This window comes from Sylvia atricapilla, chromosome 1 (genome assembly GCF_009819655.1).
Source record: "Sylvia atricapilla isolate bSylAtr1 chromosome 1, bSylAtr1.pri, whole genome shotgun sequence".
NCBI lineage: Eukaryota > Metazoa > Chordata > Aves > Passeriformes > Sylviidae > Sylvia > Sylvia atricapilla.
The window spans coordinates 152171528-152193109 of NC_089140.1; the positions used below are offsets into that span (position 1 = coordinate 152171528).

General features: G+C 50.8%; 5 protein-coding genes and 1 pseudogene across 5 annotated transcripts; 2 read left to right on the top strand and 4 right to left on the bottom strand.

Moving 5' to 3' along the window:
• Positions 1–673: 673 nt before the first annotated feature.
• LOC136361003 (feather beta keratin-like) lies at positions 674–1003 on the bottom strand. The gene has a single exon (XM_066318648.1). It carries the CDS (start codon positions 1001–1003, stop codon positions 674–676), a length of 330 nt encoding a protein of 109 aa, XP_066174745.1.
• A 4771-nt stretch (positions 1004–5774) lies between these two features.
• Positions 5775–6140, bottom strand: LOC136374301 (feather beta keratin-like). Its single transcript, XM_066339639.1, has one exon. The coding sequence runs from the start codon at positions 6138–6140 to the stop codon at positions 5775–5777; it is 366 nt and encodes a 121-aa protein (XP_066195736.1).
• A 1865-nt stretch (positions 6141–8005) lies between these two features.
• LOC136374380 (feather beta keratin-like) lies at positions 8006–8673 on the top strand. The gene is made up of 2 exons (XM_066339756.1): positions 8006–8127; positions 8319–8673. The coding sequence occupies exons 1-2, from the start codon at positions 8006–8008 to the stop codon at positions 8671–8673; spliced, it is 477 nt and encodes a 158-aa protein (XP_066195853.1).
• A 2528-nt stretch (positions 8674–11201) lies between these two features.
• Positions 11202–11537, bottom strand: LOC136361066 (feather keratin-like). Its single transcript, XM_066318774.1, has one exon. It carries the CDS (start codon positions 11535–11537, stop codon positions 11202–11204), a length of 336 nt encoding a protein of 111 aa, XP_066174871.1.
• A 1868-nt stretch (positions 11538–13405) lies between these two features.
• Positions 13406–14074, top strand: LOC136374462 (feather beta keratin-like). The gene is made up of 2 exons (XM_066339874.1): positions 13406–13526; positions 13716–14074. The coding sequence occupies exons 1-2, from the start codon at positions 13406–13408 to the stop codon at positions 14072–14074; spliced, it is 480 nt and encodes a 159-aa protein (XP_066195971.1).
• Positions 14075–16598: 2524 nt separating this feature from the next.
• On the bottom strand, positions 16599–17266 carry LOC136374551 (feather beta keratin-like; annotated as a pseudogene).
• Positions 17267–21582: the final 4316 nt, after the last annotated feature.

Consider the following 21582-nt stretch of genomic DNA (forward strand, 5'->3'; position numbering starts at 1 on the left):
AGCCTTTTTCAGTCTGGGAGATTTGTCCCAGAGTAAAAGGTGAGGAGTAGTTGTCCTGGGAGATCCAAGACTGACCTGTCCAAGGTCCTGGAAATCCATTTCTTGGTGACCATGACCGAGCAGAAGAGAACGAAGCAGTTGCACTCCCGTGCTCTTTCCTAATTCGATGATGATGTTCCTGTTTTTCAGGGGAGGATTAGGTAGTCCTGCTGGAAGGAGAATTTCCCAAGTGTGTTGTGGCACAGGGAGACTAAGAGAGAGCCATGAGCAAGAGAAATTTCTTGTGTCCAAGCTTTGATGTAGGAGGTGATGGGCTGGTGTCTCCCCTCAATCCCTGCACCCCATGCCAGCCATGGTTGTTACAAATCATGACGTATTTTCTCAGAAAGCTGTTGAGACCTCTGTCCATTGACACCAATGATCTGTTTATTCCCAGCACTGTGTTGGGTGAAGAGGTAAGAGCACTGGAATTCACAAAGATGAGGAGACATGTCAGGCTTTGATGCAGGAAAAATTTATTGAAGAAAAAAAAAATAGGATGAGACAGGAGAAAGTACTTCAAAGGATCCTGTGTGAGGTAGAAATAAGGCAACCATCAGCCGAGGCGCTTTGCTTGTAGGAGCTGTTGTCAGAGCAGTGAGGTGGTTGGTGTCAGGGCTGGTGCTGAGACGCCTCAGCAGATGCCCCTTCTGCCGTAGCAGCCCAGGCCTCCCAGGCCGTAGCCAAATCCACGGCCATAGCCAAGGCCGTAGCCAAAGCCACCAAATCCCCCAGAGACGGGCTGTCCCTGGGCACTGAGTTCAGTGCCCACGGCAGCCGAGGAGGTGGATCCGACGACGGTGCTCTGGGGGAAGGAGGTCATGATGGGTCCTGGCAGGGTGACCAGCACAGGGGAAGGGTCGATGATGACACGGGAAGCCTGGCATTGCAGGGCACAGGGCTCATTGCAGCTGTTGGCCAGCGGGGTGGGTCCGCAGGGAGTGCAGAGGTTGTTGCAGGCCATGGCTGTGGTGTGGACGGTCCCTGGAAGAGCAGAGGGTGAGGCATGACAGGGGACAAGAGGGTCAGAGTGTTAGGGATGCTGGAGAGTGAGTGACTGTGGAGGCTGTTGTGGGTCTGTGAGGAGGTGTGAGGGCTGCAGAAGGTGCCCCAGATCGTGCTGGAAGAGAAGGGCGAGGTTTGGAGGGGATCAGAAGGTTCAGGGGTTTGAGGCTCACCTGGTTGTCAGCAGGAGGAGAAGGTCTGAGGAGAAGTGTGTGAGGGAGAGAGGCTCTGGGCCGGCTTTTATTCTGATCCTGGAGGGGTGGGACAGCCTTGTCTCATGGCCTTGGGGCATTTTGCAAATGAAAATTCCGTGCTAGTTCAGCCTCCTGAGTCATGATGTGGGGAGTGTTTTTCCTCCCACAACTCTGCAATTTTATGTCTTACTCTTGAGTCTGCATTCATCTGGTCTTGGCAGCAGCTTTCACTTGAGGATTGTTTTTTAGGAGTGTTTAATTATAAAATGGGTGTCAGGGTGGAATGAATAAACAAGCGGAGCGCAGCAGAGTTGCAATGTCATCAGTGAGGTCATTTTGTGACCATCGTGTGCTGTGGTTTATGGTTGCTTTGTGAAGACTGGGCTCCACTTCTGGGCCACTGGATGTCCATCAGTCCTTGTGTTGCACCCAGGAATGCTGAGGGAGCTGCTGATGTCCTGCGGAGGTCACTGTGTAATAGCTTGGAAGTGTCCCAGGGCCTTGGAGCGTCGGATGCATGAAAGGGAGCTCATGGCTTTGTCTTGAATACGATGCAGGGATAACATCTGGAAAATGAGAGGCTGTTCAGGCTGAATTTCTCCCACTGTTTTCGCCCTTTTGGAATTCTCAACTGTGCACTATAACTTGCTCTGTCATTTAGATTTTATTTCTTGACCTCATTAGGAAACCATTAAACAAACAGGAAATGGGTACCCAGGCAGGTCTGTGACATCCTTTGTCATATTTCACATCAAGGTCATATGGTTTCAAAGCTTGCATCCTTTAAGGCTTAACATCACGTTCCTGTGAGCAAAACCCAATAATTTTTTGTTCTGGTCTACCACATCATCTTCCTTTCCTTGTCATGGTGCCGTTGATCGTGTTTGGAATTCTGTGATTCCATGTCCTTCTCTTGAGTCTGTGTCCACCTGACCATGATGGCAGCTTTTAAATGTGGTTATTAGAGGTTAAAAGCTGGTGCTGATGGTGCATGTGAGGTTGGGGTGAAGACGTTACCAAAGCTTGGGAGAGGTGGGGTGTCATCACTGGTGTCACCCTCTGATACTGGTGTGCTGTGGTTTTTTGTATGAGTTGTGAAGTGGGGCCCCATTCCCTCCCAGCCATGCTGTTGGTTTTTATCTTCTTTTCAGTTAGAGTCAGGATTAAATGCTGGAGAGACAGTATTTCGTGTTTGGGCTCAGATGTTTCTGAATGCTTATCTACATTACAGTTTCCCAAGCTGTGAGTTCTAGCTAACAAAATCAAAAATGGCTGATGATGGAGTGGCTGAGGCACCACTTAGTTGTGTCGCCAGTCAGAGAGACCTGGATGCTGTGGCTTAAAGAATCTCCTGCATTTCAAGAACAGGAAATGTGAAGTTCTGCATCTGGGCAGGAAGAGCACTTGGCCTTGGCTCAGGCAGTGAGTCTGGAAAGCAGCTTTTTGAGCATGGCTCTGTAGTGCTGGTGGAGAAGAAAAAGACCGCAAGATTGCAATGAAGTCTAAGTTGAAAAGTTGTCATCAGTGTCCCAGAGAGATTTCAGGCAATTCTTGTCATGAAATTTGGAGAGGTGTCCCGTGCTCTCTTTAGAACACTAATGGGGTCCCTTGTGGTGTGGTTTGGGCAGTTCTGGGCTCCCCAGTGGAAGATGCCCATGGACTTAGTGAAACAAAACCCATTCATGGCTAACAGGATTCCAAAGGGGCTGGGGGACCTTTCACAGATGAGAGACTGAGAGAGCTTTCTGAGAGAGCTTTATGGAATTCTAATATTCCATGTCCTCTTCTTGACTCTTTTTCCTTCCTAATTTGGCCGCTGCTTTTAAGTATGAGAGGGTATTGGAGAGGAATTGCTTGGAATGTTCATGTCAGGGAGGGCAGAATAAACAACCAAAGCCTTGGGGCAGGGCAATGTCATCAGTGAGGCCATTGCCTGACATTCGTGTGCTGTGGTTTGTGGATGTGTTTTGAAGAGGGGCCCACCCCCTCCCGGCCCTGTCAGGCCACTCTGGGATTTGCAGATGTGCTGGAGGTGTTGCCCCTTCCCTCACGTTTCATCCCTCCCCATACAGATCCCACCTGCCCAAGCTTGACAGAAGACCTGAACTTTCCTCTTCACTGGGCTCTGTGGGTCTCATTGCTCCTCTGATTTTAAAGTTTTGATATCTGGAGCCTTTTGGATTTTTTCCATGGGCTGTGTGCCAAAACATGGTGCCACTTTTGATTGTCAGAAAGAAGATGCGGAGGCTGCCCAGGATTGTTGGAGGTGAACATTGCATGATCCCCAAAACAACCCAGGCAAGTCTGGGCTGTGTCAGTGCCCAGCATGATGGCCTGAGAATGGTCTGAAGGGATGGAGCTGGAGGGTCGTTGTCAGAACCCCAAAGTCCAGATGGCAGCAAGTCCCCAGGGCTGTAGCCCAGGAATTGGATCCTTTTGGCCAACCTTTAAAACCTGACAGGTGCTGGACATCTTCTGGGGTTCTGTGAAGGGCAGAATGGAGTTCTGCCAAATGTTGTTTGCTGGGCGGAGTCATCCTGGGTAGGAAGGAATGCCTGGGCACCGGCTGGAACAATTGGTTTTGCCTCTGAAAAAAGCCTTTGTTTTGTGGTTTTGGTTGAGAAGAAATGGAGCAGGAGGTGTCCCTTTGTTGGAAAGAGGACCTGAAGTATCCTGGTTAGAATTATAAAATATGTTTTGACCAAGCAGGGAGAAGTGCCTTTTGCCGTCTGCTCAGCACTGGTGAGGTCCCACGTGAGGTGTTGTGGGCAGTTCTGGGCTCCTCAGAGTGAAAATGATGAATGTTTATTAAATCCAGACCAGTTGAAGACAATAAGACTCCCAAGAGGTTGGAGAACTATAACTAGAGGATAGGCTGAGACAGCTGGGACTGACAGTGGACAAGGATGGATGGGGGCTGTGATCAGTGTATGCAAATCCCTGACGGCAGGGAGTGAAGTGAAGGAGCCTGTCTGTTCACAGCAGTGCTCACGTGCAGGGCAAGAGAGGAAGGGCACAAGTGAAAACGAGTGGAATTCCCTGGGCAAAGAATAAAAGAATCTTTTGTGGGTAAGATGGCCACAGAGTGGAAGAAGTGTTGGAGTGTCTGTCCTGAGAGACGGAACACTGAACTGCCCATGGTGCTGGAAATCCTGCCCACGATGACTGTGTGTGTGCAGGGGAGTTGAAACATTCGCCCTCCAGATTTCCTGCCCAAGTGGTTGACGCAGTTCCTCAGTTGGCTTGAAGGATGTGTGTTGGAATTCTGGAAACTTGGATTTTGATAGTTTTAGTCTATAGGAACACATGTGAGTCAAGATGGAGGATTTGGGGTGTTGTCTAAGTCCATCTTTTTCACATTCTTCTTCCTACTTCTCCACCTTCTTCTTCCTTCTTCATTTAGGTTTAGATGTTTTTCTGTAATTGTTTGACAGAGTCAGCATTGCTGACCTCAAGAAGTTAAGTATTGGGTGTAAAGCGAAAATAGTTGAAGTGGTGTCACGGTCAACGGGAGAAATGCAGCAATCGATACGACTGATCAGCAGAGTCAGTCTATTTAAACGAGTTTACACAATTTATAGCACACGTAATGAAGTTTATGCATAGTACTAAAGCAATCTCCCTACTGGTTACATGATAAAGCGTTAACTAATTCCTACCTCAGCATTCCTGTGGTTCGCTGATCTCCAAACTTCTGCTTCCCCATCCTGTAGCACCGCTACCCTCAAGGACACGCTGCCCCGGCCCATATAGGTAAGGACTGATCACGCATCCTGATACTTATGCACCTGCAGGGTCTACATGACCCTTCACCGCCAGCCATTCCTCTGCAAGGTGGTATTTCATAATTGGACAGATTGTCCTTGAGGAGACCTTGTAGAGATAGAGAGGTAAGGCATTTTACCCCATTTCTCCAGCTTGCTACAGAGACCTCACAACTCATGAGTTTGTAAATAGATAAGATATAATAATCAGCCAAGTCTGAACTCAGCATCTACATTTCCTGTGTATTATTCATCCTGATCTTGGTAGAGAGGAAAGAAGCCAGAACTGTTACAGATCTGCTGCTGGTGAGAGACTTTGTCTTGTGTGCACTGGGATGGAAAGTCTTTACCAGAGCTGTCCCCAGGAGAGCATTAATGAGTCCAAGGCTTTGGTGCCCCAGAGATGTGTGTGACAGATTCTGGAAGATGATCCCTCCTCTGCTTCCTATGCCAGACTCTGTTATTAGTAGTTTTGACACATTTGTAAGGGAAGGTGTTGATGGTCTATTCCATGTAACCTCCATGTCCTGTGGAGCTATGGAATGTACTCGGTGTAGGGTGTGAGAGCATTGGAATTACAAAGGAACAGGAGGCATCTCAGGCTTTGATGCAGGAAAAGTTTATTGAGGCAAAGGAATGAAAAGGCAGGAGAAAAAACTGGAAGGAATTCAGTGCAAGGAGCACGCATAACGACCATCAGCTGAGGATATTTTCTTGCAGGAGTTCTTGCAGCATCCGAAGGAGGTGGTGTCAGGGCTGGTGCTGAGGGCCCTCAGCAGATGTAGCCGCCCCTTCTGCCGTAGCAGCCCAGGCCTCCCAGGCCGTAGCCAAATCCACGGCCATAGCCAAGGCCATAGCCAAATCCACGGCCATAGCCAAGGCCGTAGCCAAAGCCACCAAATCCCCCAGAGACGGGCTGGCCCTGGGCACTGAGTTCAGTGCCCACGGCAGCCGAGGAGGTGGATCCGACGACGGTGCTCTGGGGGAAGGAGGTCATGATGGGTCCTGGCAGGGTTACCAGCACAGGGGCAGGGTCGATGATGACACGGGAATCCTGACATTGCAGGGCACAGGGCTCGTTGCAGCTGTTGGCCAGCGGGGTGGGTCCGCAGGGAGTGCAGAGGTTGTTGCAGGCCATGGCTGTGCGGTGGAGGGACCTGGAGGAGAGAGAAGAGAGGCATTGCAGGGGAGAGGGGAGTCTGAGAGGCTGTGATGCTGGAGGGTGAGGGAGTGTGGAGGCTTTGAGGTTCTGAGGGGAGGTGTGAGGGCTGCTGAGGCTGTAGATGAGTGTGCTAGAAGAGAGGGGCCAGGGGTACAGGAGAGGAGAATGAGGGGTTTGAGGCTCACCTGGTTGTCAGCAGGAGCAGGAGGAGGTGTGAGGAGAAGTGTGTGAGGGAGAGAGGCTCTGGGCCAGTTTTATGCTGGTTGTGGAGGGGTGGGACAGCCTTGTCCCATGGCCTTGGGGCATTTTTTAGGCAGCAGCTCTTGCTTTGCCCAGCCTGGTGAGTCATTGTGTGGGGACTGTTTTCCTTCCTGATATTCTGCAATTCCATGTCCTTCCTTTGAGTCCGTACCCATTTGACCTTGACAGCAGATTTCAATTGGGAGAAACAGAGGTCAGTACATAGGTACAGGTTTTGTCTTGCATGTAGAACATGCAAACAAACCCTCCAGGAATTTGGGTGTTGTATCATGTCTTTATTTCACCCACAGCCATTCCTTCCGGCCAAAGCTACTTCTCAGCATCCTGGAATATTGTTCTTGTTCTGGGCTGAAATTTCATAGATGGGTCATGAGACAGCCGTGTACCCTTGTCTATAAAAAGCTCCAGCAGTTACCTGGAGAGTATTCAGACAAGAAATACCAAACTGTCTGAGGGAGTTGACCCTCCTGTTGCACACCACTGTTGGGGCTGCAGAATAGAACAAGGCCATGGACATTATTGACCTTGAGCAGAGCAGGGAGATCATGACACTGATGGCACTGGAGTATCCTTAAGAATAGGAAAAGCTGAGAGAGCTGGGATTTCTTTCAGGAGTATCAAAAAATGCAAATTGCACACGTGTCAATGTGCCATGCAATGACCTCAGTGCTGACACCCCAAATCTCCTACGAATCTTCTACATGTGACAAGAACAAACAACAACAACACCTTGGCCTCTAATCCTTGCAACTTCAACCTACCACCAAGGTCAGATGGAGATGGCCTCAGGGGCAGCACATGAAATTGCACAATTCCACAGGGGAACAACTGCTCCATGACAAAGAATGAAAGAGGAGCTCGCTGCCTGTCTGTTAGTAATTATTGGGTTTTGCCCACAGGAACAACTCATTAAGAGTTACAAATTACTTGTGGCTTGAACACATGACTTGATGTCACCGACCAGCCTGGGAAAAAAGGGATCGGGCCCCGTTTGTTTTTTATTGGATTTCTGAATGAGGTCAAGGAATACACTTTAAATGACAGAGAATATTGCTGTGTCAATTTCAAAATGCAAGTAGCCAATGACACTGGAACAAGTTCAGCCATGAATTGCCTCTCCTTTCCCGGATGCTCCTTCTTGATGCCACTGAGAACACATAAAGGAGGAACTCTCTTTCCTCTCAAGCACTGGGACTTTTCCAAGCTCTTGTGCAGTGATCTCCCCTGGAACTCAGCAGCTACCACAGCATTCCAGGGTGCAACACAAGGACTGATGGACATCCTGGAATAGAAGAGGAGCCCAGTCTTTAAAAAGCACCCACAAACCACAGCACACGAATGCCATTAAATGACATCACTGATGACGTTGCACTTCTTCTGGGCTCAGGTTGTTTATTCACTCCTCCCTGACATATTTTCAACAATCAAATCCACACAAATGCCAACTCCTGTCTCCTGTTTTAAAGTTTCTGTGAAGGTCATATGGACAGGGACTCAGGAAATTGAGGTGGAATTGCAGAGTTGTTGGAAGAAAAACAGTCTTTGCAACATGACTCATCAAGCTGGGCCAGGCAGGAAAAATGCCCCAAGGCCATGGGACAACGCTGTCCTGCCCCTCTACAACCAGCATAAAAGCTGGCCCAGAGCCTCTCTCCCTCACACACTCCTGCACCTGCCTTCTCCAGTTCCTGTCCACGGGAAGGTGAGCCTCATACCCGTGACCCTCCTAACCTGCACCCCTGGCCCTTCTAATGCCACACACTTGGGCCCAGCCTCAGCAGCCCTCACACATCCCCACAGACCCACAACAGCCTCCACAGTGCCTTGTCCTCTCTCATAACTTTCACTCGCCCGCCCCTCACCCGTGCCCTGCCTCACCCCCCTCTCTTCCAGGACACTCCACAGCACACCCATGGCCTGCAACAGCCTCTGCACTCCCTGCGGACCCACCCCGCTGGCCAACAGCTGCAACGAGCCCTGTGCCCTGCAATGCCAGGATTCCCGTGTCATCATCAACCCTTCCCCTGTGCTGGTCACCCTGCCAGGACCCATCATGACCTCCTTCCCCCAGAGCACCGCCGTCGGATCCACCTCCTCGGCTGCCGTGGGCACTGAACTCAGTGCCCAGGGACAGCCCATCTCTGGGGGATTTGGTGGCTTTGGCTACGGCCTTGGCTATGGCCGTGGATTTGGCTACGGCCTGGGAGGCCTGGGCTGCTACGGCAGAAGGGGCGGCTACATCTGCTGAAGCCCCTCAGCACCACCCTCACACCATGCTCCCACTGTGGGGCGGGAAGACACTGATGATCTGGCCAAACCTTTTCCAAGAAAAAGATCTTGGCTTATTGGCACCCTTCTTGAGCATCAGCTCCGCTCCTGTCCATTTGCTGATTATGGCCTTTCAGTCTTCTACCTCAATAAAATTTTCCTGCATCACATCTTAAGTTGAGTCCTTCTTATTTCTGATCACAAGCCTCCTGCAGGCTCACTCTGCATTAAGCCAGGGTTCCAGAGTGCCCTGGGGTGGGTGAAAAAATGCTCCAAGGCTGTGTTTAGGATCTATTTCTCTATTCTGCCATAAACTGGCACACCTTCCTTTTCCAGTGCATCTCACAAATCCTTCAGCTACTGAATCACAGACCTGCGTACACCAAGGCAGATCTATCGCTGCCTCTGGCACAATCCTCTCTGGGTGGTGTGTTCCCTTTTGACAGGACAACAATTGCTCCAGACCCTCATCATCCTCCAGACCCATCTACAGATCTCATGGAGCAGGTCTATGTCTTCTTCATCTTTGGGGGCTCAGAGTTCAACACAGAACTCTGGTGTTAGTACGGGAGAGCAGAGGGTGAGATTCCCCCACTCCCTTGTGCTGCCCACGCTCTGGGGGTGAGCCCAGGATGCAAGGAGGAGTTTCTGGTTGGTGAGTGCACGTGGCCAGGGCACATCCAATTCTTCATCCAACGCCCACAACTGTCCTCCTTGGGGCTGCTCTCAATCCCCTCATCACCACCCATCCCGTATCCTGCATATTTGGGATTGCTCCAATCCAGGTGAATGAGATTCTGCCTCTCTGCTCTGCTCTTCTCTGATGATGTTGGAGAACTGTATTTAACTTCGGGTTACTGGGAACAAGGAAGACAAGACTCTGTTGGAGAAAATCAAGGGTATGGCCTTAAGGGTGAGCACTGGCTGAAGTTTTGGGACAGCCTTGGCCCGTGACATTGGGACATCTTCCAGGCTGAAGCTGGTGCCTGGCACAGCCTGGTGAGTCATGAGGTTGGGACACTTTTGGATCCAACAGCTCTTAAATTCCATGTTCTGCTCTTGAATTCCATGTTCATCCGACCTTGCTAACACCTTTAGTGGGTTGGTATTGGTTCCAGCATGGGGGGATGAAGGAAGGTGGACCAATATCCTGTACCTGGACTTGTCCAAAGCTTTTCTTCCTGTGCCAGACAACATCCTGGTCTCTAAGCTGCAGAGGTGTGGAGTTGATGGCTGGCCCTCTGGCTGGATTGGGAATGGGCAGGATGGTCTCATTCCAATGTTGTGGTCAATGGTTGTCCCTGTGTGGAGAACAGGGATGAGTGGTGACCCACAGACACTCGTATTGGAACTGTTGTAACTTCCCATCTTTGCCAGGGATGTGGAGAGGGGGTTTGAGTGCCCCCTTGGCAAGACTGGGGATGACACCAAGGTGAGTGGTGTGGTTTATGGTCTGCGGCAGGGGATGGTATCCAGAGAGCTCTGGATGGCTGATGTGCATCTGGGGAAGGCCAGCAGGGCCAAGTGTAAGATCCTGAATGTGCCTCAGAGCAATCTCCGTAATGGAGATTGGATTGGTAACGATTGAGAGCATGACTGAGGAAAAGGACTTGGGGTGTTGGAGGTGAAGAACTGGACATTCCCCAGCCATTTGAACGTGCTGACAAGGAACCATCCATGTCCTGGGCTCATCCCCATGGCAGGGCAGAAAGTGAGGGGGGATTCTGCCGCTCTGCTGGTGGAGCAGAGCCACTCAGCTGGGGAGACTGGAGCTGTGCTTTCAGTTCTGGGACATTAAAATAAGGAGGAGATGGATGTATTCGAGCAGATGTAGAGGTAGTGATGGAAGTTGCTGAGGGGCTGGAGCAACTGCTGTGCAGCCAAAGTGCAGACAGCACCCAGGATGGGCCGGTGTCACAGGCAGGGATAGACCTGCATTAGTGTAGTTGGGCCAGGAATCAAGAAAGGGAAAGGTTTGTGGGATCCACTGGAAGAGCGAATTGTGGCAGTGGGTGGCAGTGAGGGAAGAGAAGACATCTCAATCTGTAATACCAGAGAAATTTATTGAGACACAAAAACAGTGAAAGCTTCATGAGCAGAAATGGGAAGGGAGCTGGTCAGAGGTACAATTAGAGAAAACATCAGCCAAGGTTCTTTGATTGCAGCACGTTTGGCCAGAGCACCAAGGTCTTTCTGTCCCTCAGTGGGAGCAGCCCATCAGAGGTGCCTGATGGTCTCTGACTTGGGAGAAGGGGTTTGAAAGAGAGGAGACTGGACAGAGCCAATGGGGTGATGCAGAGCAGGGAGTGGGAGAAGAGCAGCAGGAAGATGGGCCGTGTTTGCAGGCAGCCGAGGCTGGCCCCCTGGCTGCTGCCTTGCTGGGAGCCCTGAGAGCAGGAGCTGCAAGTGCTGAGCCCCTTGGAGAGCCTTGGCCCAGAGAGGCGTCCTCAATGGCTGAGATGTGTTCCAGGAGTGGGTAGTTGGTGTCAGGGCTGGTGCTGAGGGCCCTCAGCAGATGTAGCCGCCCCTTCTGCCGTAGCAGCCCAGGCCTCCCAGGCCGTAGCCAAATCCGCGGCCATAGCCAAGGCCATAGCCAAAGGCACCAAATCCCCCAGAGATGGGCTGTCCCTGGGCACTGAGTTCAGTGCCCACGGCAGCCGAGGAGGTGGATCCGACGGCGGTGCTCTGGGGGAAGGAGGTCATGATGGGTCCTGGCAGGGTGACCAGCACAGGGGAAGGGTCGATGATGACACGGGAAGCCTGGCATTGCAGGGCACAGGGCTCATTGCAGCTGTTGGCCAGCGGGGTGGGTCCGCAGGGAGTGCAGAGGTTGTTGCAGGCCATGGGTGTGGTGTGGACGATCCCTGGAAGAGCAGAGGGTGAGGCATGACAGGGGACAAGAGGGTCAGAGTGTTAGGGATGCTGGAGAGTGAGGGAATGTGGAGGCTGTTGTGGGTCTGTGAGGAGGTGTGAGGGCTGCAGAAGGTGCCCCCGATCGTGCTGGAAGAGAAGGGGCTTGGTGTGGAGGGGATCAGAAGGTTCAGGGGTTTGAGGCTCACCTGGTTGTCAGCAGGAGGAGGAGGTGTGAGGAGAAGTGTGTGAGGGAGAGAGGCTCTGGGCCAGTTTTATGCTGGTTGTGGAGGGGTGGGACAGCCTTGTCCCATGGCCTTGGGGCATTTTTTAGGCAGCAGCTCTTGCTTTGCCCAGCCTGGTGAGTCATTGTGTGGGGACTGTTTTCCTTCCTGATATTCTGCAATTCCATGTCCTTCCTTTGAGTCCGTGCCCATTTGACCTTGACAGCAGATTTCAATTGGGAGAAACAGAGGCCAGTACATAGGTACAGGTTTTGTCTTGCATGTAGAACATGCAAACAAACCCTCCAGGAATTTGGGTGTTGTATCATGTCTTTATTTCACCCACAGCCATTCCTTCTGGCCAAAGCTACTTCTCAGCATCCTGGAATATTGTCCTTGTTCTGGGCTGAAATTCCATAGATGGAACATGAGACAGCCGTGTCCCCTTGTCTATTAAAAGCTCCAGCAGTTACCTGGAGAGTATTCAGACAAGAAATACCAAACAGACTGAGGGAGTTGACCCTCCTGTTGCACACCACTGTTGGGGCTGCAGAATACAACAAGGCCATGGACATTATTGACCTTGAGCAGTGCAGGGAGACCATGACACTGATGGCACTGGAGTATCCTTAAGAATAGGAAAAAGCTGAGAGAGCTGGGATTTCTTTCAGGAGTATCAAAGAATGCAAATGGGACACGTGTCAATGTGCCATCCAATGACCTCAGTGCTGACACCCCAAATCTCCTACGAATCTTCCACATGTGACAAGAACAAACAACAACACCACCTTGGTCTCTAATCCTTGCAACTTCAACCTACCACCAAGGTCAGATGGAGATGGCCTCAGGGGCAGCACATGAAATTGCACAATTCCACAGGGGAACAACTGCTGCATGACAAAGAATGAAAGAGGAGCTCGCTGCCTGTCTGTTAGTAATTATTGGGTTTTGCCCACAGGAACAACTCATTAAGAGTTACAAATTACTTGTGGCTTGAACACAGGACTTGATGTCACAGACCAGCCTGGGAAAAAAGGGATCGGGCCCCGTTTGTTGTTTATTGGATTTCTGAATGAGGTCAAGGAGTACACTTTAAATGACAGAGAATATTGCTGTGTCAATTTCAAAATGCAAGTAGCCAATGACACTGGAACAAGTTCAGCCCTGAATTGCCTCTCCTTTTCCAGATGCTCCTTCTTGATGCCATTGAGGACACATAAAGGAGGAACTCGCTTTCCTCTCAAGCACTGGGACTTTTCCAAGCTCTTGTGCAGTGATCTCCCTGGAACTCAGCAGCGCCCTCAGCATTCTAGGGTGCAACACAAGGACTGATGGACATCCTGGAATAGAAGAGGAGCCCAGTCTTTAAAAAGCACCCACAAACCACAGCACATGTGTGCCATTAAATGACATCACTGACGACGTTGCACTTCTTCTGGGCTCAGGTTGTTTATTCACTCCTCCCTGACATATTTTCAACAATTAAATCCAACCAAATGCCCACTCCTGTCTCCAGTTTTAAAGCAGCTGTCAAGGTCACAGGGACAGGGACTCAGGAAATTGAGGTGGAATTGCAGAGTTGTTGGAAGAAAAACAGTCTTTGCAACATGACTCAGCAGGCTGGGCCGGGCAGGAAAAATGCCCCAAGGCCATGGGACAACGCTGTCCTGCCCCTCTACAACCAGCATAAAAGCCAGCCCAGAGCCTCTCTCCCTCACACACTCCTGCACCTGCCTTCTCCAGTTCCTGTCCACAGGAAGGTGAGCCTCAAACCCGTGACCCTCCTAACCTGCACCCCTCGCCCTTCTAATGCCACACACTTGGCCCAAACCTCAGCAGCCCTCACACATCTCCACAGACCCACAACAGCCTCCACAGTGCCTTGTCCTCTTTCCTAACTTTCCCTTGCCCACCCCTCACCCGTGCCCTGCCTCACCCCCCTCTCTTCCAGGGACCCTCCACAACACAGCCATGGCCTGCAACAACCTCTGCACTCCCTGCGGACCCACCCCGCTGGCCAACAGCTGCAACGAGCCCTGTGCCCTGCAATGCCAGGATTCCCGTGTCATCATCAACCCTTCCCCTGTGCTGGTCACCCTGCCAGGACCCATCATGACCTCCTTCCCCCAGAGCACCGTCGTCGGATCCACCTCCTCGGCTGCCGTGGGCACTGAACTCAGTGCCCAGGGACAGCCCATCTCTGGGGGATTTGGTGGCTTTGGCTACGGCCTTGGCTATGGCCGTGGATTTGGCTACGGCCTGGGAGGCCTGGGCTGCTACGGCAGAAGAGGCGGCTACATCTGCTGAGGGCCCTCAGCACCAGCCTTCACACCATGCTCCCACTGTTGGGCGGGAAGACACTGCTGATCTGGCCAAACTTGCTCCAAGAAAAGGATCTTGGCTTATTGGCACCCTTCTTGAGCTTCAGCCCAGCTCCCGTCCATTTGCTGATTATGGCCTTTCAGTCTACTACCTCAATAAAATTTTCCTGCATCACATCTTAAGTTGAGTCCTTCTTATTTCTGATCGCAAACCTCCTGCAGGCTCACTCTGCACTAAGCCAGGGTTCCAGAGTGCCCCGGGGTGGGTGAAAAAATGCTCCAAGGCGGGGTTTAGGATCTATTTCTCCATTCTACCATCAACTGGCACACCTTCCTCTTCCAGTGCATCTCACAAATCCTTCAGCTACTGAATCACAGACCTGGATACACTAAGGCAGATCTATCGCTGCCTCTGGCACAATCCTCTCTGGGTGGTGTGTTCCCTTTTGGCAGGACAACAATTGCTCCAGACCCTCATCATCCTCCAGACCCATCTACAGATCTCATGGAGCAGGTCTATGTCTTCTTCATCTTTGGGGACTCAGAGTTCAACATGGAACTCTGCTCATGGCACAGGAGAGCAGAGGGTGAGATTCCCCCACTCCCTTGAGCAGCCCACGATGTGGGTGTGAGCCCAGAATACACGCAGGAGTTTCTGGTTGGTGAGTGCACATGGTCAGGGCACATCCATTTCTTCATCCAGCACCCACAACTGTCCTCCTTGGGGCTGCTCTCAATCCCCTCATCACCACCCATCCCGTATCCTGCATGTTTGGGATTGCTCCAATCCAGGTGAAGGAGATACTGCCTCTCTGCTCTGCTCTTCTCTGATGATGTTGGAGAACTGTATTTAACTCTGGCTTACTGGGAACAAGGAAGACAAGACTCTGTTGGAGGAAATCAATGGTATGGCCTTAAGGGTGAGCACTGGCTGAAGTTTTGGGACAGCCTTTGCCCGTGACATTGGGACATCTTCCAGGCTGAAGCTGGTGCCTGGCACAGCCTGGTGAGTCATGAGGTTGGGACAGTTTTGGATCCAACAGCTCTTAAATTCCATGTTCTGCTCTTGAACTCCATGTTCATCTGACCTTGCTAAGACCTTTAGTGGGTTGGTATTGATTCCAGCATGAGTGGATGAGGGAAGATGGACCAATACCCTGGACATGGACCTGTCCAAAGCTTTTCTTCCTGTGCCAGACAACATCCTGGTCTCTAAGCTGCAGAGGTGTGGAGTAGATGGCTGGCCCTCTGGCTGGATTGGGAATGGGCAGGATGGTCTCATTCCAATATTGTCAATGGTTGCCCCTCTGTGGAGAACAGGGATGAGTGGTGACCCACAGACACTCATATTGGAACTGTTGTAACTTCCCATCTTTGTCAGGGATGTGGAGAGGGGGTTTGAGTGCCCCCTTGGCAAGACTGGGGATGACACCAAGGTGAGTGGCGTGGTTTATGGTCTGAGGCAGGGGATGGTATCCAGAGAGCTCTGGATGGCTGATGTGCATCTGGGGAAGGCCAGCAGGGCCAAGTGTAAGATCCTGAATGTGCCTCAGAGCAATCTCCGTAATGGAGATTGGATTGGTAACGATTGAGAGCATGACTGAGGAAAAGGACTTGGGGTGTTGGAGGTGAAGAACTGGACATTCCCCAGCCATTTGAACGTGCTGACAAGGAACCATCCATTTCCTGGGCTCATCCCCACAGCAGGGCAGAAAGTGAGGGGGGATTCTGCCGCTCTGCTGGTGGAGCAGAGCCGCTCAGCTGGGGAGACTGGAGTTGTGCTTTCAGTTCTGGGACATTAAAATAAGGAGGATATGGATGTATTCGAGCAGATGTAGCGGTAGTGATGGAAGTTGCTGAGGGGCTGGAGCAACTGCTGTGCAGCCAAAGTTCAGACAGCACCCAGGAGGGGCCGGTGTCACAGGCAGGGATAGACCTGCATTAGTGTAGTTGGGCCAGGAATCAAGAAAGGGAAAGGTTTGTGGGATCCACTGGAAGAGCGAATTGTGGTAGTGGGTGGCAGTGAGGGAAGAGAAGACATCTCAATCTAATACCAGAGAAATTTATTGAGACACAAAAACAGTGAAAGCTTCATGAGCAGACATGGGAAGGGAGCTGGACAGAGGTACAAGTAGAGAAAAAATCAGCCAAGGTTCTTTGCTTGCAGCGCGTTTGGCCAGAAGACCAAGGCATTCCTGCCCCACAGGGGGAGCAGCCCATCAGAGGTGCCTGATGGTCTCTGACTTGGGAGAAGGGGTTTGAAACAGAGGAGACTGGACAGAGCTGATGGGGTGATGCAGAGCAGGGAGTGGGAGAAGAGCAGCAGGAAGATGGGCCGTGTTTGCAGGCAGCCCAGGCTGGCCCCTTGGCTGCTGCCTTGCTTGGGGCCCTGAGAGCAGGAGCTGGAAGTGCTGAGCCCCTTGGAGAGCCTTGGCCCAGAGAGGCATCCTCAATGGCTGAGATATGTTCCAGGAGTGGGTGGTTGGTGTCAGGGCTGGTGCTGAGGGCCCTCAGCAGATGTAGCCGCCCCTTCTGCCGTAGCAGCCCAGGCCTCCCAGGCCGTAGCCAAATCCACGGCCATAGCCAAGGCCGTAGCCAAAGCCACCAAATCCCCCAGAGACAGGCTGTCCCTGGGCACTGAGTTCAGTGCCCACGGCAGCCGAGGAGGTGGATCCGACGACGGTGCTCTGGGGGAAGGAGGTCATGATGGGTCCTGGCAGGGTGACCAGCACAGGGGCAGGGTCGATGATGACACGGGAATCCTGGCATTGCAGGGCACAGGGCTCGTTGCAGCTGTTGGCCAGCGGGGTGGGTCCGCAGGGAGTGCAGAGGTTGTTGCAGGCCATGGGTGTGGTGTGGAGGGTCCCTGGAAGAGAGTGGGTGAGGCATGAGAGGGGACAAGAGGGTCAGAGTGTTAGGGATGCTCGAGAGTGAGGGAATGTGGAGGCTGTTGTGGGTCTGTGAGGAGTTGTGAGGGCTGCAGAAGTTGCCCTAGATCGTGCTGGAAGAGAAGGGCGAGGTGTGCAGGGGATCAGAAGGTTCAGGGGTTTGAGGCTCACCTGGTTGTCAGCAGGAGGAGAAGGTCTGAGGAGAAGTGTGTGAGGGAGAGAGGCTCTGGGCTGGCTTTTATTCTGATCCTGGAGGGGTGGGACAGCCTTGTCTCATGGCCTTGGGGCATTTTGCAAATGAAAATTCCGTGCTAGTTCAGCCTCCTGAGTCATGATGTGGGGAGTGTTTTTCCTCCCACAGCTCTGAAATTCTATGTCTTACTCTTGAGTCTGCATTCATCTGGTCTTGGCATCAGCTTTCGCTTGAGGATTGGTATTTGGGAGCGTTTCATTATAAAATGTGTGTCAGGAAGGAATGAATAAACAAGCGGAGCGCAGCAGAGTTGAAATGTCATCAGTGAGGTCATTTTGTGGCACTCGTGTGCTGTGGTTTATGGTTGCTTTGTGAAGATTAGGCTCCTCTTCTGGGCCACTGGATGTCCATCAGTCCTTGTGTTGCACTCAGGAATGCTGAGGGAGCTGCTGATGTCCTGGGGAGGTCACTGTGTAATAGCTTGGAAGTGTCCCAGTGCCTTGGAGCGTCGGATGCATGAGGGATCTCATGGCTTTGTCTTGAATGCGATGAAGAGATAACATCTGGAAAATGAGAGGCTGTTCAGGCTGAATTTCTCCCACTGTTTTGGCCCTTTTGGAATTCTCAACTGTGCACTATAACTTGCTCTGTCATTTAAATTTTATTTCTTGACCTCATTAAGAAACCATTAAACAAACAGGAAATGGGTACCCAGGCAGGTCTGTGACATCCTTTGTCATATTTCACATCAAGGTCATATGGTTTCAAAGCTTGCATCCTTTAAGGCTTAATATCACGTTCCTGCGAGCAAAACCCAATAATTACTTGTTCTGGCCAACTACATCATCTTACTTTCCTTGTCATGGTGCCATTGTTCATGTCTGGAATTCTGGGATTCCATGTCCTTCTCTTGAGTCTGTGTCCACCTGACCATGGTGGCAGCTTTTAAATGTGGTTATTAGAGGTTAAAAGCTGGTGCTGATGGTGCATGTCAGGTTGAAGTGAAGCCGTTACCAAAGCTTGGGAGAGGTGGGGTGTCATCACTGGTGTCACCCTCTGATACTGGTGTGTTGTTCTTTTTGTATGAGTTGTGAAGTGGGGCCCCATTCCCTCCCAGCCGTGTTGTGAGTTTTTATCTTCTTTTCTGTTAGAGTCAGGATTAAATGCTGGAGAGACAGTATTTCGTGTTTGGGCTCAGATTTTTATGAATGCTTATTTACGTTACAGTTTCGCAAGCTGTGAGTTCTAGCTAACAAAATCAAAAATGGCTGATGATGGAGTGGCTGAGGCACCAATGAGTTGTGTCGCCAGTCAGAGAGACCTGGATGCTGTGGCTTAAAGGAATCTCCTGCATTTCAAGAACAGGAAATGTGAAGTTCTGTATCTGGGCAGGAAGAGCACTTGGCCTTGGCTCAGGCAGTGAGTCTGGAAAGCAGCTTTTTGAGCATGGCTCTGTAGTGCTGGTGGAGAACGAAGAGACCACAAGATTGCAATGAAGTTTAAGTTGGAAAGTTGTCATCAGTGTCCCAGAGAGATTTCCGGCAATTCTTGTCATGGAGTTTGGAGAGGTGTCCCGTGCCCTCTTTAGAGCACTAACGGGGTCCCTTGTGGTGTGGTTTGGGCAGTTCTGGGCTCCCCAGTGGAAGATGCCCATGGACTTAGTGAAACAAAACCTGTTCATGGCTAACAGGATTCCAAAGGGGCTGGGGGAGCTTTCACAGATGAGAGACTGAGAGAGCTTTCTGAGAGAGCTTTATGGAATTCTAATATTCCATGTCCTCTTCTTGACTCTTTTTCCTTCCTACTTTGGCAGCTACTTTTAAGTATGAGAGGGTATTTGGGAGGAATTGCATGGAAGGTTCATGTCAGGGAGGGCAGAATAAACAACCAAAGTGTTCGGGCAGTGCAATGTCATCAGTGAGGCCATTGCCTGACATTCGTGTGCTGTGGTTTGTGGATGTGTTTTGAAGAGGGCCCCACTCCCTCCCAGCCCTGTCAGGCCACTCTGGGATTTGCAGATGTGCTGGAGATGTTGCCCCTTCCTTCACGTTTCATCCCTCCCCATACTGATCCCACCTGCCCAAGCTTGGCACAAGACCTGAACTTTCCTCTTCACTGGGCTCTGTGGGTCTCTTGTTGCTCCTCTGATTTTAAAGTTTTGATATCTGGAGCCTTTTGGATTTTTTCCATGGGCTGTGTGCCAAAACATGGTGCCACTTTTGATTGTCAGAAAGAGGATTTGGAGGCCGCCCAGGATTGTTGGAGGTGAATATTGCATGATCCTCAAAAACAACCCAGGCAAGTCCGGGCTGTGTCAGTGCCCAGCATGATGGCCTGAGAATGGTCTGAGGGGATGGACCTGCAGGCTTGTGGTCAGAACCCCAAAGTCCAGATGGCAGCAAGTCCCCAGGGCTGTAGCCCAGGAATTGGATCCTTTTGGCCAACCTTTAAAACCTGACAGGTGCTGGACATCTGCTGGGGTTCTGTGAAGGGCAGAATGGAGTTCTGCCAAATGTTGTTTGTTGGGCGGAGTCATCCTGGGTAGGAAGGAATGCCTGGGCCCCGTTTGGAACAATTGGTTTTGCCTCTGAAAAAAGCCTTTATTATCAGGTTTTGGTTGAGAAGAAATGGAGCAGGAGGTGTCCCTTTGTGGGAAAGAGGACCTGAAGTATCCAGGCTAGAACTGGGAAATATGTTATGACCAAGCAGGGAGAAGTGCCTTTTGCCATCTGCTCAGCACTGGTGAGGTCCCACGTGAGGTGTTGTGGGCAGCTCTGGGCTCCCCAGTGTGAAAATGAAGAATATTTAGTGAATCCAGACCAGTTGAAGACAATAAGACTCCCAAGAGGATGGAGAACCATAACTAGAGGATAGGCTGAGACAGCTGGGACTGACAGTGGACAAGGATGGATGGGGGCTGTGATCAGTGTATGCAAATCCCTGATGGCAGGGAGTGAAGTGAAGGAGCCTGTCTGTTCACAGCAGTGCTCACGTGCAGGGCAAGAGAGGAAGGGCACAAGTGAAAACGAGTGGAATTCCCTGGGCAAAGAATAAAAGAATCTTTTGTGGGTAAGTTGGCCACAGAGTGGAAGAAGTGTTGGAGTGTCTGTCCTGAGAGACGGAACAGTTAATTGTCCATGGTGCTGGAAATCCTGCCCGCGATGACTGTGTGTGTGCAGGGGAGTTGAAGCATTCGCCCTCCAGATTTCCTGCCCAAGTGGTTGATGCAGTTCCTCAGTTGGCATGAAGGATGAGTGTTGGAATTCAGGAAACTTGGATTGTGATAGTTTTAGTCTATAGGAACACATGTGAGTCAAGATGGAGGATTTGGGGTGTTGTCTAAGTCCATCTTTTTCACATTCTTCTTCCTACTTCTCCACCTTCTTCTTCCTTCTTCATTTAGGTTTAGAAGTTTTTCTGTAATTGGTGGATGGAGTTAGCATTGCAGACCTCAAGAAGTTAGGTATTGGGTGTAAAGTGAAAATAGTTGAAGTGGTGTCACGGTCAACGGGTGAAATGCAGCAATCAATATGACTGATCAGCAGAGTCAGTCTATTTAGACGAGTTTACACAATTTATAGCACACCTAATGAAGTTTATGCATAGTACTAAAGCAAGCTCCCTATTGGTTACATGATAAAGCGTTAACTAATTCCCTCCTCTGCATTCCTGTGGTTAGCTGATCTCCAAACTTCTGCTTCCCCACCCTGTAGCACCGCTACCCTCAAGGACACACTGCCCCGGCCCATATAGGTAAGGGCTGATCACACATCCTGATACTTATGCACCTGCAGGGTCTACGTGACCCCTCGCCGCCAGCCATTCCTCTGCAAGGTGGCATTTCACAATTGGACAGATTGTCCTTGAGGAGACCTTGTAGAGATAGAGAGGTAAGGCATTTTACCTCATTTCTCTTGCTTGCTAGTGAGAGCTCACAACTCCTGAGTTTGTAAATAGATAAGATATAATAATCAACCAAGTCCGAACTCAGCATCTACATTTCCTGTGTATTATTCATCCTGGTCTTGGAAGAGAGTAAGGAATCCAGAACTGTCACAGATCTGCTGCTTGGTGAGAGACTTTGTCTTGTGTGCACTGGGATGGAAACTCTTTAGCAGAGCTGTCCCCAGGAGAGCATTAATGAGTCCAAGGCTTTGGTGCACCAGAGATGTGTGTGACAGATTCTGGAAGATGATCCCTCCTCTGCTTCCTATGCCAGACTCCGTTATTAGTAGTTTTGACACATTTGTAAGGGAAGGTGTTGATGGTCTATTCCATGTAACCTCCATGTCCTGTGGTGCTATCGAATGTATTCGGTGTAGGGTGTGAGAGCATTGGAATTACAAAGGAACAGGAGGCATCTCAGGCTTTGATGCAGGAAAAGTTTATTGAGGTAAAGGAATGAAAAGGCAG